This window comes from Ostrinia furnacalis, unplaced genomic scaffold (genome assembly GCF_004193835.3).
Source record: "Ostrinia furnacalis isolate ACB-3 unplaced genomic scaffold, ASM419383v2 OfSCF7594, whole genome shotgun sequence".
NCBI classification, from domain to species: Eukaryota; Metazoa; Arthropoda; class Insecta; order Lepidoptera; family Crambidae; genus Ostrinia; species Ostrinia furnacalis.
The window spans coordinates 13,870-30,608 of NW_021137833.1; the positions used below are offsets into that span (position 1 = coordinate 13,870).

The 16,739-nt window shown below is 37.1% G+C and overlaps 1 protein-coding gene across 2 annotated transcripts in view; it reads left to right on the top strand.

Annotated features, from left to right (window-relative positions):
- The window catches only part of Gdap2 (ganglioside induced differentiation associated protein 2), a 40,236-nt gene that overhangs the window by 10,542 nt on the left and 12,955 nt on the right, over positions 1–16,739 (top strand). Inside the window, exons 1-2 of one of the 2 annotated variants that reach the window (XM_028322120.1) lie at positions 4,973–5,154; positions 9,201–9,397. The exons of the other annotated variant lie outside the window; for it this stretch is intronic. Of the exons in view, the coding sequence (XP_028177921.1) occupies positions 9,312–9,397 (86 nt within the window). The 5' untranslated portion in view covers positions 4,973–5,154; positions 9,201–9,311. Of the gene's footprint in view, positions 1–4,972; positions 5,155–9,200; positions 9,398–16,739 lie in introns of those variants that run through there. 2 annotated transcript variants of the gene reach the window in all.

A 16,739-nucleotide genomic window follows, 5' to 3' on the forward strand; every position in this document is an offset into this window, starting at 1 on the left:
AGGTCCACCCCCAGTCTTTCCTTAGATGTCGTAGACTATCATTCCTCTCCAACCTGTCTGGCCATCGCATCGTGGGGAATGTAGGACAACCAAATCATCCAATTGTCTCTGGTAAATAGAGGGAGTGCATGCTCCTGCAGTACTCTCACTATTTTAGATAAATAAATGAATCTTCTTTCGCCCCTCTTTCAAAGTAAGTATACATACATTGTCTTGTCTCCATCATTCAGAGATCTATCATCAGTCGCCGGAAGCAAACGTAATGGACGAAATTCGACACTGGCCCACGTTCCCATTTTATTTACTTCCCCTGGGAATAGCTTGTAATTTGCTGGACTATATCTTGTTAAGATGTAGAAAGTAGTATCAAGTTATTTAAGTGTTCTGGAATGTCATCTTTTTTCATAAATCACAGGATTAGGATTTAGATATTACCTATATGTTTCTATGAAAGTAGTAAGAAGAAAATGGAAAAACAGTAAAATCTTCCGATCCAATACAATGTGACTCACTTTTCATTAATTTCCCAAGAAAATGACATGTTTCTCACATTCTAATTGACATATGTGCCGGAATCCAGAGAAGGGAAAACAATGCGCCTCTCGTACATTGTTGTCGAAGCGTTTAATTAAAAGGGAGATGCAGCCGTGTGAGTGCAACCCATTTGTGCGCCGTCTGGTGAAGAATACCCCGACCTAATTCAATGGGGCGAAGTAGGACGTTAGGGTGAGGACATACTCTACGGAAAAACTTTTCCGTGTACACACACAAAAGTTACTTATTTGACGGAAAAAATAACACAATTACCGTTGTGGGGAGAACCCATTTTTCAACTACAACAGGGAAACTCTTGGCTTTCTTTTCACGTTAAAGAAATAATCATGTAGAATCCTAGACATTGGAGGAAAATATACCTACTGGTTTTTTATTATAACTGACCAACCAATGACCATAGTAAATTGATCATAAATTTTAAGAGAAAATTCACGTCATGGTATTGTCCTAAGCGATATTAGTTATCTCATGCATCTTATTTTGTCTTGTTTAATGATTAATAAATCATTATTCATCATATTCTAAGCCACGTTTAAAGACTGTTCTTAAAAAGAGTCTCAAATGAGAGTAGCTTATACGAGTACTTAATAAATATTTGCTTGCCAGTTTTCAGGACAAGCAATTTTTGCATTGTCATTAATCCATTATAGACTAGCGGTCCCATATGGTACCACTTTTTTGTGTGTTTTAATTTGGCTCTATTCATTAATACATGAAAAGATGCAGTGCTCTGATTGATGCAAATCGTAGCCAATAGATATGGTCTATGCTTCTAGGAATAAAAATTGACAGTTATTCTTTTCAGTTGTGTGTAATTAATGATTGAAGTGAGCGCATCAAAATTTTCTCTTAAAAATTGACGCGCCATTCAAGTAAGTGATCATATTTTTTTTGTGTGATAGTGAAATACTGATTTTGTTACAATCTTGTATTCTCCATAAGTGCTCTTATTGTGAAATGATTTAAAATTACGTCGATAGGTAATAATAATGGGAAATACTGTATGTCAAAATTACTGGTACCGTACGGTACCGCTAGCCGCTTACCGTGTCTTTTTAATTATTTTATGATTTTTAGTTTTTACTGTATTTATTGGGAAGCATGCGATATATTCAATGGTACATAAAGTATACAGGAAGATAAAGTAAAATAGTTTCCTATACTTTACAAAACCATGGGTTTTTATTTATTTTAGATGTAACTTTCACGAAACATTGGCAATTTTGGAGGACGATGAAGGTCCCAAGACGAAGCAGATATTTATAGAACGTACTCGAGATAATTGCAACTCTCGAACAATATTAGAGTATAGGAAATGTTACGTGGGGCTAAGGGCAGCGTGCAATGCCAAGCTCCATTCCAAATTTTTGAATATTCAAAGATAAAAATGAATATTCCTTACCCAATATACAGTTTTTTCTACATTTAATATCACTTCTGTTATTTGCTTGTTTATTAATACATATAATAATAATAATAAAATACATAATTTACCCTATTTTTATAAAGTTCATGATAAAGTTATGTTTTAATCGACTGACACGGTAAGAGGCTAGCGGTACCATATGGTACCAGCATTTTTTTTCTAGATTACAGGTCGGGTCATTTTTTTAATGCTTGTATAGCATTATGTAGACCATAATTATGAACATATTTCAAAAAAACAAAAATCTGACACTTTAAGAAAACTCAGTCTATAATGGGTTAAATGATGCGATTTGGGTATTTTGGTGAAATTACTAAAAAAATTCATATAAAAGTAGCCGCCTGGCATGGAACGTGTTATGGGGGCTGAAAATATAGGAAATGACCCATTCTATCCGCCAAATAATTTTGGCACACGATGCGCCAAACACCCTGTATTATTTTATGCACATCGATTTGGGAGATGTTCTGTATTGTAGTTGTCGCAGCCAAATTGTATTATAATATTGGACGGGTTTTGGAAATAGCTCGGCGTTCCACTTTTATGATTTACTTACTTACATTTTGCACGTAAATAAATAACATGAATCCTATGTTTACTTTCCACTCTTGACATTTAACACGTGACTTACCAAACTAACTATCTCCATGGTTACCGTCTTAGTCTATGCATGACTAGGGATTGAACAACTTTTAATTGAATATTATTAACAATTCTCGATAATTATTATCGATTGAAAAATATTCGGTATTTGAATCGAAAGATATATTCAATTTTATCAATATCAAAATATTCAATTTTAATAATAAAATAAATATTATTTACTACCACCTATGAAATGTTCTAAAAATTGCCTGGAGCGCTCCCCCAATCCTGGGTTTTCCCTTTCCAAGCTGAGAGGATATCATTTTGGTTCTATCGATACATTATAAAGGTACTTAATATTTGAAATGTATTCGCCCTTCTCGTGGCTGAAGGAGGTCTACACCGTGCTGCCTTACAAGTAGGTGGACTTGGTGGACTTAGCTCTTATGTGCTTGACTTAGAGTATACTTTGCAGTGATGTTAACTCTTACTACGTCATCGCATACTTCCACACGCTGGCGTCGTCCGCCAACCACCCGCCTTTCTCGTGGCTTAAGGAGGTCTACACCGTGCTGCCTTACAAGTAGGTGGACTTAGCTCTTATGTGCTTGACTTAGAGTATACTTTGCAAAGGACAATGTTCGTTCTCCATACATTGTTCGCCTAAAGAACCAACAATTTTGACATATTACTACCCGAAAGCGAAATAATACGATTCTGTGTGTAAGAACAATGATTCCTGATGGACACTTGCCATAAAATTAATGTTGTATGAAAAAATCTAAACCGCGTAAGATAGACGCTTGAAATTTGGCATGCAGGTATCTTAGTAAACTTAAAGCTTAGTTACAACAGGATATTGCAAAATTCCCACGGGAACGAGAGTTAGCGGGAAAAAACATTTGTATGAAAAAATCTAAACCGCGTAATATAGACGCTTGAAATTTGGCATGCAGGTACCTTAGTAAACTTTAATCTTAGTTACAACAGGATATTGCAAAATTCCCACGGGAACGGGAGTTACCGGGAAAAAAAATTGTATGAAAAAATCTAAACCGCGTAAGATAGATGAAGGGGGTAAAACGGGATCCACGCGTACGAAGTCGCGGGCGGCCGCTAGTTAATACATATAATAATAATAATAAAATATATAATTTACCCTATTTTTATAAAGTTCATGATAAAGTTATGTTTTAATCGACTGACACGGTAAGAGGCTAGCGGTACCATATGGTACCAGCATTTTTTTTCTAGATTACAGGTCGGGTCATTTTTTTAATGCTTGTATAGCATTATGTAGACCATAATTATGAACATATTTCAAAAAAAACAAAAATCTGACACTTTAAGAAAACTCAGTCTATAATGGGTTAAGTACCTACCTTGTCTTTTTTCTTCTTCATCAGTGTGTTCTCACCTCACACTTGGCACAAAGTTCTCTCCAGTCTATGTATAATGAACACGCGACGTGCATCATAAGTACCTATAAACAATGAGTTTGACAGAAACCGAGTCTTTATTCCAGTCTTTATTCCATGGGGCTGTCTCTTCAGTTGACACCTTTACAATAGCTGACAACGCATCAACCATGGAAACATAACCTTTCTATTATAGCCTCCTCCTGTTAATGACTTGGGGGGTATTTTCTTGTCAGTGATGAATGATTGAGCAATCTCATGATCAAACACCATTAACCTTTTGGAAAACATTATTTTGTCTGTGAAAATCTACATTATTTGACGCCGCATATTTCTGAAAGTTACAATTAATACCTTGCAAATCCCAGACTGGGCCCTTACTGTATTTTATCTGTAGCCGTCTGAATCCCTGAAGTGCGTCATCCAGCCGGGATAACGTCACGGTAATTCAATCGCGGTGACGTCACCGCCAGACCCGTCTTCCGACCGGTCACCCCATCGATCGTCGGATACCGCCCCACAGGGAGGGCGTGCCGGAGGGTGCCCTTTTATTACGAACAGAAATTCGGTGTTGTCAGGACATTCTTAGAACTTCACCACCAGACACGACAGTTGGTAACAGTTCTTTGGAAACAGTATCTGTTTTATGTCCTGAAAATCAATTTCACTAAGTAGTTTTTCCTGAAAATTTGAAATCTTTTGAGCATTAAGAATTTCGTAAGAAAGTACATTATGATAATGCATCAAAACATTGAGACAATGTAATTTTAAGATGATCTATATCTATTCATCAACGAGGGCATTATAAGAAGTCACAAAAGCAATCTTCGTTGAATCTAGTCTAGACTTTCACACGACACCAGAATAATGTAGATGAATAATATCTAATAGACAGTCGTAAAATTTTACGATGTTCAGCTACAAAATTACCCCATTTTCGGGTAAAACACCCGCGCGCCAATCCGCGCATCTCGCGACGGCCATGCTCCTTCAGTCGAACCGCGACCACTGCGCAGGGCACACGACCGCGCCGTATCGACCGCCCCTAGCGCGTATAAACAACATCGCAATCGGTTACCGAATCCTAATCCAATTGTTTTAGAAGAGTAATCTGTAATTTAAAAATCTGGAACGTGCAAGGACTAAGGAGACTGGAGATATCGCATATCTGTAATTAAATATTTGAGTGTTTTTTAAATGTTAAGGTTATATTCGAAATTAGTTTGACAAAACTGTATGAGGCATTTCCTTCAGTTGACTCAATCAATCGAAAGGCCAAACATAACGCCGCGGAAGCCGGCTCCAACAACCATGTTTTGATTCCTGTGTGCGCCCAATACACGAATGTATCGCAAACAAATGTGCCGGCAAAAGTCGGTTATTATTTTCCATTTCAAGTCCATTTTGAATCCTTATTTTTTGTGAATTTTATAAATAGATACGATTGATCGTTAAAGATTTATCCTGCTCTTCTTCTTCTTCTTCTTCTTTATTTATATTTATACATTTTGTCTATCCTCATTAAATCATCTGTAGGCGTAAGTAGATTAATATCGACATTAGTTTTATTTTTAACGGTTTAAGTAACTAAAATTTTTCCTCTCATTATAATTGTAATTATATAACACTAGCTGACCCGGCGAACTTTGTTCCGCCTTAATGGCAATAAATAAGCAGACTTTTTTAAATTTCGAACGGGATAAAAAGTATCCTATGTCCTTCTCCTGGCTCTAAACTACCTCCCTGACAATTTTCAGCTAAATCGGTTCAGCCGTTCTTGAGTTATAAGTGGAGTTAATTATCATAAACTTAACACGTACCTACACATTTATATTTACCTAAAAAGATATTTTCAAGATTGTAATTGTTCTTAATCTTGCTAATTAATTCTTTCGTTTAATTTTTTCTCATTTCTTATAATACTCATAATGATTTTATAAATTGTCGATCCCAAAATAGCACTTGGTTCTGAGCACTTTCCAGAAATATGTGCGCATGTACATTTCCTTGACTTATTTGGGCTTGATCAAAATGCAGCGCAGGGCATGAGTCAGGTCGCGAATTTGTTGACAAACTCTTTCGCTTATTTAACTGTGCTGTATCACGCATTCACTTACTTGTCATGAATGGCCCATTAAAGAGGACTAAAAACTATGTCCAATATTGTCTATATCCCTCTCTGAAAACAAATTCAGAGGTGTTTCCAAAGTGGACCCATTTATATCAAAATCGTTTGGTCAAGTTGACCCAGTCTGTTTAGTTTCACCACAATTCCCAATGTTCTACTTTTATCTTGCAGTTTATTTGCGCCTCCGGCTTTAAACATTGCGAGTCCATCGGTCCCAATTGTATCTACCGTATTTTTACAACGATTGCACGTTAGACCATATTTTTTGTAGCAAAACAGCACCTGTTACAATTACAATAAGATACCACAGTTTATGTGCTGTCGCCTGTACAACCATTTCAGATCATTTCCCTGGTCTGACCTTTATCAAACAGTGTTGAGCCGGAAACCACACGTGACCCTGATATAGTTAAATAGCGAACCAACAAATTGACACACTCTTGCGTAAATATTATGTACCGTTTTGTGTTTAATTTCTACATAACTATTGTTTACTGCTAGTGCACTTCAAATGTTGTAATTCCTAGTTGTTAAACTAAAACTCTACAAGATAATTTGATCGCATTAATTTGTTTATATCTTTTTTTGCGATTCTGGTTTATACTAATCGTCCGGCATATTATCATTACCATCAACATCAGGTCATTTTGTATCCACTCCTAGAGCACGAATCCCTAATTTACCAGAAGCAAATGGAGGATTCTGCCCTACATTCCCTATGCTAGCCAGACGACTGGAGGGGAGGGGATTTTGTGAATATAATATTCGTTTCCAATTGACTCTTCGAATTCTCAAAAATAGTAACAAAATCCGCAAATACTTAAACAATCATTGCAGTATCTTTTGTCAAACGCTATCAGACTTTAAAACCGGAAGCAAAAACAGAATCTTAATTGGTCTGACTTGGAACAGCAAACTGACGTACTTTTGCGCACATTTATTACTCATACTCATTACTATTTATTTACGCAGTTCGTCACATTACTTTTGTTAGTCATATTTGCAGTAAGATTTATTGTTATTATAAGAAACTACTGTCTTAACAGATAGTACGTTAAAATTTCCATTAGAGCCTTAAAGTAGAGCTAAAGTATTTAAATTCACAATAACAGTTCTTTATTATTTCTACGTAGAGAAGTTTCAGGGTTAACCGTGTCTTTAATTTCATCGTATCACGTTTCAGTAAATCAAATTGTCTCATTATGTGTGGATCTACATATAAGATGTTTGAATAATTCTAAAGTTGCAACGATAGCCTATTGTGATCTAAGATCGGAGAATACCGGCAATTTACGTCCCCGTGTCATGTAACAAAGCAGCAATAATGGCTGCGAGGGCTATCAAGTCACTGAGATGTTCTGATATCATTGTACTGCACCAGGTCAGTGCAGTCATTCAGTTATTTATATAGTTGACTCACAATAATTAAGCATGATTAGTTATGACCCTGAACATTATTTGTCTTTGTTTACAGCTTTTTCAGTTGTTCCATTTTAGAATCAGATATTTCAAGACAAATATTCCGATTTGTCACTGAATTCATCTTTATCTCTTGATGGATTTCTGATAAATGCTCAATAGTATTTATCAAAGTATACCTAAGATTTGATATTGCCCTTCTCAATTTTTGTTACAAGATTAGTCACCGTAGGTAACCTTTGTTTCCATTCTCTCTTGGACAATCTCTTTAATGACGCGAAATACACTTTTTGCTAATCACCTCGCGTTGTTTCTACTTTAGTCGTAAAATTTTGTATTATACAGAGGACAGAACATTGACCTAAACATTGTGGCATCTAATGTGTTCTAATAGCTATTTCCCAACTGTATTATAGTTTGATGTGATATCGACTGTACATCAAACAGCCAGTAATATCAGACGCGATGGCCTTTCGGAATTAGTGTAACGCTGTTAGTCTGCAACCTTTAGATTAGGCCATTGTTTCCCTCGCAAATGCCGCATCGATATCGGCGGCTACCGTGGATAAACGCCATAACTTGCGGTTAACGAGCACGCTAAAGCGCCCGAGTCACGTTCTGGTACTTCAAGGGTTTCCACGTGTTGACGTGTCTTCCACTTCGGCTGGACTGGTCGCAACTGGCTGAGGCTGCCTAGTGCTTGCTGCATTCGCGATTGTAATCCTACCTACATCGGCTTAGGATTTAAGATCGATAGCTTTTACCTGGGTACATCGAAATGACCAAGAACCACCAGAATTCACCGGATTCAATTTCGACCTAATAATAAACAAGTTTTACCGACGCGTGATCACAGAAATTAACCGAAAGCAATCTTCATTAATGAAAACCAACCTCAAATCATTATTGGTTTTCATAATTAATTCTTTATTTGCTTGACGGTTGTGATTAGTTGTATCACTTCCGTAAAAATTATACTTCCTCTAAATGGTCACTATTCCTAGTTTTTGAAAGACAAATTCTACTATTTTCTGGTGTAATACCTGATTGGTCGGTCTGGGATATTATGAATTCATGATTGTAGATGTTGAGTACCTACTTGTTTCAGCAGAAACCATGAAAATCACAATACTATGCTTATGCTACGATACACAAACTATGCATCACGTAATAGTTGCATTCACTTTCAACATTCCTGTCTTTATTGTTCGTTACCAAAGCATGCACTTCCTGAAATAAAACGATTTCAGTAGCTGAGTCTACAGTGCATTTAATTTAGCATTTAGGTGGATCATACTTCACCTTGGTACCACTTGACGACGCTTAGTCATCGGCGATTACATTACACGAGAAATATTAACAAGGCATTCGTGTCGCATAGGGTTAGAGCTAACATTGTGGTTGACGTGAATTATACACGGTTGACTGATTCCCGCATCACTAGGTTCTTATTATAAAACATCGTTTACATCTTCAATATTATCCACTATAACGATATTATTGTAACGACACAGGTTTTTGTTTTAATGAGAGTTTATTACTGCTGTACTTAAATTTAATTTTAATTAAACTCCAAACAACGACTAATTGTCAAGTACGGATAGCAAAGATCATACATTATTTCACTGAAGGAAATCCTCATTCAGTTAAGTCAATTTTACTTTTACAGTTTTGAGTATCGTCATAAGAATAGTTGAAAGTTATAATTTAAACGAAGTAGATGAGTGTCCGGACAATAGTGAATAAATAGTGTGGTATAACGAACACAAACCAGTGCAAAATGGCGATGGATACGATGGCAGTGGAGATGCCCGACCTATCGGCGCACGCGCCTCCTCCTCCTGTAGAAGAAACGCCAGAAGAGAAGTGAGTTTTATGATTAAGAACTTTCTAATAAGATCGCTAAGGCATATTCTTGATTGTAAATTCAAAACTAATGAATAATTTATAAACCTAACCAATATTTTGACGCAATTTAATTATTACTAGAATCACATCATTATCAGAGAAAGCAACACAACCAAAACAATAGTGATTATGAAAATTGTCGCTAAAATGGGTTTCTAAATAATTACATGTTTACAAGCTATTATTAGCCGTTTAATTACACAGCGAATTAGCGACGAGCATTAATTGTTTCGTGCGCTGCCTTAATTGTTGTTTCGTCGAAATTGCTCGTTTAAAAACTTATGTTTATGCTCCCATCATAACGCACGACTACCGTTTGACATGCGCCAACTGTTTTTAAACTTGTGTGAACTTCGGGACGTATCAATCCACACACATACCTACCTACCCTTTTCAAAGTTAATGGCTTTGAATATTTGATGAGTCCATTGATCCGCCACTTTACTATATTCCCCATTATCAGTATTATCTTTTCTAACTTAATGGAATAGCTAAATACATGTAGGTATAACTCGCTTTATGTATTTATTTATGTATTAGTTGTTCACCAAAAGAGATTTGCTAACACGTAGAAAAAACTCATCATTCTAATGAAACCTGTCAATCCTGCAAAGTGGATTTCGGGCAAACTAAGGACAAAGCAACAAGTCTTACGTCAGATATGGTGATGATATGCAGATTTGTTTGTACGGCATCTGCTCGGAAGCTTTCTCATAACATTTTCAGCAAATTGCTTTATCTGAATCTTGTATTTTCAGTTCAGTTTATTTTCTCATGCTCGTTACGATACGAACTGCTTAAGGTGTGTATGTAGGCAATGATTGCAATTAGATAAATTCTCATACTACTTGTTGTTACACACACATACATACATTGCGGGAGGTGCCTGGATGCGGGCGGCGAGAGACCGGTCTTTGTGGAAAACCTTGAGGGAGGCCTTTGTCCAGCAGTGGACGTCTTTCGGCTGAAACGAACGATGTAGTTGTACTTATTTATGGATGATCTTTGCTACATAATCTACAACGTATAAAATGTAATAGAGAAGGATTTCAGCCATATTAATAGATTTTGTGACATCCAATACTTGAGGACACTACAAGAGTGTTTTTCCCAAAATATCGGATAAATTATGTGACAGCGGCACGCTTGCTGTGACTCGGAACGGAGTTTATACATCGGCACCTTTATTGAAGCGACATGGTGAATGATCGCTTGTACGTGATTCTCCTTTATGAGTTTACCTCGCGTCTTCCAGACAGTTATAAACGATGCTCCCGAATTCCACATCTTTTAAATATTTATGTTGGTTGGTATATTAAATTACCTACCTAACCTTTTTCCTTTCTTCAGTCGTCCCTAATGTACGGAACTCCTAAGATATGTCTTGTAAACACGTTAATTGGGTCGGAAACTGCCGTTGCCTTGGGAGTTTCGGCGTCCAATTCCGCCTGTTGATCTAGTGGCAGTGTCCAAGTGATTGAGGATTAGGTAATAAGGTTAATCGCTTCTCGAGAAAGCGTTGATACGCGGCCCCTTCATTAATTTGGCGTTGACACAGATCCTCTTGACATCATTTGAAGATGTCAGTTTCAGGAAGCTTCCAGAAAATTGATTTTCTCCTGTAGTGACAACACAAGCACACCAAAAATATTTTTACCCTTGTCATAGAGACAAAGAAAACTACCTAACTGACGATCTCAACCGATAACATTATCTCAGTTATCAAAATATGTACCTTCTTATTAATACTATTAAAAAGCTCAGAAGGCAGGAGCTTATGCACATGACAATTAACCTCTTTACATTAAACACTAAGTGATTACTCTATATCCTCCAAGGATTGTTCTAGAATGTCTAGAATCTAGCCTCAGCTGGTGTAGTTGCGCGGGCGCAATCAAACGTGCGGTCATGTCCGACATGTGGTCGCTGCTATCAGTCGGGTGGCCGCGGCTGGTCGATGCAGCACGTGACTGTCTAGTGACTATGTGGCTTTGACACCTGACGCAATTTGAAAAGTATACACCACTAAATTTTTATCACCGAAAAAATTTTAACAGGTTATGTAGAAACGTGTGGAATATTGAAAGCAAAAGAAAAAGAAATGGTTTTCATGAAATTATTTTTTTTATTAAATTTTCGTTAGTCCGTATTTTACGCGTCACAGCTGGGTCACTCCGCTGCTCGCTAGAGTAGTCGTACGCGCTCGCACGTTGCATCAATCTGTCTGTCTCGCTCACGCCTCGACCACGCTTCCAGTGTTATTATTACATACCTAGCTAACTTAGACCATTTTTAATTCTAATAAGTGTTACATTATCGTACTTAAATAGTGCTAGCGACGCGTGTGTCAATAAATTACCAATTTTAGGAGGATATTTTGAGTCACTTTATTTTACTCTTTTTTTTGCACAAATGGGATCAGTATCAATAACTCATTACCCAGAATTTTTTTTTTCGGTGATTAAAATTTAGTGGTGTAGAAGTATCAGCGTGATCAGAAAAAACGTAATGTAAACCTTCAAAATAATAAACGTTAAGATCGGTAAATAAATTGTACTTGGAGCCTGCAAAAGCTTTTGTGCCACAACTATAGAAAGGATTCAATATCATATACTGCATCAAATAAAAAGTTGTACGCGTTTATATGTATAAGAAATAGGATAATTTCTTTGTGTGTCTAAGAAATAATGTGATGATACGTCATTTCAGGCTTGAATCAACCTGAAAGAATTATGAAGAAGTGCTGCCGCATTAAATCGTTTGGTCCGATTGGGCGATGTCTTCATTTATTATTAAAACCTATACGACATTGATATAGTTCCTACAACTTTACTACTTACAACCTTATCTAAAAACTCCTCATCTGTTTTATTTTATTAAAGACATCATTTCTTTTAACCCCACACGAGACCCAAACAAAAAGTCCGGATGAGAAGGCTATTACTATAAAAGGGAAGTCTAATATCCTTTTCAGTCGTAAAAGTAACCGGCACGTAATGTAGTTCTTGAAAATGGGATGGTTGAGAATAGGTAAGGCCGTGCGCCTACTCGAATGATCTTGCAGCACGGCCCCACCCGCTTTCATTATTTTCCACTCTTTACGACAGGCGACACAAGTGTCGTAGACAAGTCTAGACGCTATCAAGTCTACGTCAGGGTTGCCAGGTAAACGATTATGACATCTTTTTTTACAATACGCTAAGGAGAATTTGATGGGATGAGCGATATCTGTAAGGGCTGTCATTTTTTAGAGCAATAAAGATTTGATAGATGTCGCTGCCGATATTGAACTGATGTCTTTTTAATGTTCCCATATCACACTCGTGTTCTAGTGCAAAATTCGAACCAAACTAGGAACCAACAAGGTTGCAACTTGATCGTAGAAACGACCAGCAGATCTGTGGCAATAACACATAAATTTTTCTGTCGATATCAAATGAATCATATCGTGAAAAATGATTGGATTTGACCTTTTATTGCGAACACTTACATTCCTCGGACACCTGGCAACCCTGAACGGTGGAGGGCCGTAAAAGTTAATGCGGCGGGCGAGTCCCGCCCCGGGTCAAGTGCGAGCTGTGCTCATACTTGCTCTATATAACTATTGAACAACAGCTGTTCTGCTCTATAAAGACCATCCTCGTAAACTTAAATCATGTTTGTCAAAAATCACTTCACTCCAAGAGCTGTATTATCCCCACGGTTTTCGAAACCAATATAGGTAGGTATATGACATACCTACTAGCTTTCCGCCCGCGGCTTCGCGCGCGTGGACCCCTGAATCCTATGTTTTTCCAAAATAAAATTTACCCTATGTTACTCGTGGATAATGTAGCTTTCGAATAGTGAAAGAATTTTTAAACACGGTCCAGTAGTTTTTGAGCCTATTCATTACAACCAAACAAACAAACAAAGTTTTCCTCTTTATAATATTAGTGTAGATGGTCAATCAAAGTCAAGGACAGTCAAACCTGTATCGAAGTTGGTAATCTAAAGTTGATGCATGATGGTAGATTCATTGTTTTCTTTCCATTCCTTCTCTTTCTCTATTTTTGGGTTAATTTGCTATGTCCAATGTTGACGAAATATTTACCTACGTTAAAAAAACGGATTATTTTTACCCTTGGAATATACGCAGTTCTCGTGTTATTCACAAGCTGAATACATTGCCAATTGAAATAGGTCTGACTGACGTAACTTATGTATGCTGGCTTAGGATTAAATAAATAATCCGATTAAACTTCGTGTGGATGAAAAATAAATATGTATTCCAGAATTGGATTGAGTGTTGTTAGTCGACATTGAATTAGAATACCTATTTTATAAACTCGTCAGAAATCTCAATTTTGTGTTGTAATTTCAAACGTAAACTTGAATAAGTACAGCCTACTCAATCAAATACGCGTTAAGCACATTACACACGCAACATTATGACGTAATGTTTAGAACTTGGTAACCTTATTCCTCGCGAAATTAAAGCGACTTTACAATAACATTGTCCAGAATGATGTGCCGTCGACTATTCTACTATCCACCCTACCCACTAATAGATAATGCCTAGAAAATGCACCACCAATTCGTAATAAGACCTTGAAGGACCTTCCCCACCCACTGTTTACTCTCGCCTATTACTTTCCGAGCGAAAAAATTTATGGACGTCGTATTTTCCAACGTAGCATTGTTCGTATTTCCATCGTTGTTTGGTTCGAGGCATTAGGTGGCCGTAGTTCGTACATAACTCTAAATGTGATGCATAGCAATGCAGGGGGGGTGACGTCACGTCAATGGCGACTCGGTGGCGCCGACACCCTGCTGAAGGCACCCCCTGGTGTTGATGGAATTAATTTCGATATGAACAGTGATGGATGCGGGGTGCAAACTGTAATAGATTGCAAGCTGTTTTTCTAGTAGGTGTGGCAATCATTGACACAGTGAGAAATATATTATTCGATTAAAAAGCAGCGATCATAGCATAGAGCTGCTGGAGTCCAGCCAGAACTCAGCGATGGACTAAAGATATGAATAGCTTCGAACTTGATTACAAACAAAACTTTACATCCATTATCACCCTATGTTGGATTTGTAAAATCGGAGCTAATTCTGGGCATGTGCCGAAACTGCACAATAGTTAGATGCTAATTATAGCTGAAAAATTCGATGCAGAGGCAATGACCCGGCGTCGAGGACATGCGCAGTTCGCACTAGCAGCAGCCGTACAGGAATAAGTGACTTACACTGATTTACATCTGCCTACCAACCAAGTTTCATATACAACTTCGATAATTTGGGACATACTTTATACGTTCTTTTGATAGGTCCATTTCTTACAACGCACGAATCCCTTTCAAGTCCTTGTTGATTACATTAATGGGCTGGTTGATGTGAATCTTGATGGCCAAAACAATATGCCATAACATTGAGTAATGTAATTATTTCGAAGTCCACTACCCGACCTTTCGCTTGGACATCAATAGTACCATCCATATCATTCAGAACTATTTTTACACCCCACAACAAATTACTACTATCTTATTATTTATTCCATAAACCCACAAACGTATAGTCGTGAAAGGTTGCCATTGAATAATAAACAAACATGCGTGTGCTCCCCAAACATATAACGTGACGTGGGCACTACTGACGTGCGATGAGTTACATCGACGCCTGGGCTATTTTCGTACACTATTTGAGGAAACCGAAGCAGATGACCTTTTACAACAAATAGCTAATCGAAATCGTGAACTATTTGATAGTAATAGCATTTTACCATTAAAACCCATCCAGTCAGAATATACAAACTATTACAAACATCCTTCTAATTTGGGCTCGCAAATATAAACTGTTTAACTGATAATAACGTAATCAAATAATTGCGATTCAATTTAACTGGCGTCTACCGCAAAAGCTTCCTGAAATCTGTTTCATGTCAGTGGATTAGCAATAACATATTTACTTCTGCTTCCTCCTTTCATAGTCGGAGCTGATATTTAAGTCGATTAGACGATTATTTTCTTTTAGTCAAGTTTAAAAGCTCATATACGACGAAGCGGAGTTTACCAATGGAGTTCCTGGAATCTGTTTTATATCACTTCCTATGGCTTCTAACTCTTGCTTCCTCCTTTGATGAGGTCGAAGGTCGAGTTAGCCATTAACTTTTTAAATAAATATACACTCGCGTGTATGAGATATTTTGATCAAAGTCCTGGAATGCCCTGAATTCCTGATACCATCTGTCTGTGCTTCACATTATAAAAATTCCACCTTTTTGTATCATCGGTCTTGTAGATGGTAGAAGATGAATGCGAATGCGAATTATTTCGAGTAACTGCGAAAACATGAAGAGAATCACTAATGTCGTAAAAATATTCTTTTCATGCGAGAATATTAAAAACTTTTCTGAACAAGTTACAATCTCCACAATTCTGAAGCGAAGAAAGTTGAAATTATCATAACATGAATAATGCTCTCACTAAGAGAGCATTACTACAAATTGAGCAAAACGACAAGCGATGTATTTAATTAGCAATCAATTAAGAGTGCCCGAGTCGGCTCGTTAGGGGCTGCTTTCTAGCGGGCCCGTTAATGAGTTGCCCTGGATACACCACACACTATTTAGACATTAGACAAGCTCAATCTAAGTTTACTTTCAAAAGTAAACTTAGAAAACACCTACTCAGCATTCAAAAAATGACACGTTGCTAAGTATCATCAAGTCCTCTAGTTGTTCTTTATGATTCTTTTTGACATCTACAATTCTATCGTTTTTGACATTTAATTTTGACATTTCCTTTAATTATACATATTAATGTTGTTTAATTATTATTATTTTTTATTTGTATTAATTTCTTCTACTACTTGACATTAAATTTGACATTTATAAAATTCATATCCTGATACACCGAGCAACTCAGACCACGGCCGCCGTCTGAAAATCAGCGTCATGTGGTATGCACTTGACACATGCTGAGACGGGGACCTTTTTGCTGCTGCAGCGCCGCCAAGTAACTGTCCCGATTAATTTTAATTTTAATTATCATTCTTTTGACTGGTTCTGTAATGTTGACCGTTTGTTTTATGTATGTATGTGTATTCATGTGGCAGCAAAATAAACGTTATTCTATTCTATTCTATTCTATTTTTGTCGCCAATCCTATTCAGACTGCTTTCTTTCATCGGTATGGTAGAGAAATTAATTGCGTATCGAAACCTAGAGATCTCGTCTATTTAAGTCTACGTAGAGTCGTTGTTTACTCTGTCTTGTGGAGTCTAAAATCACCCTGAAAAAAACATAACCCTCCTT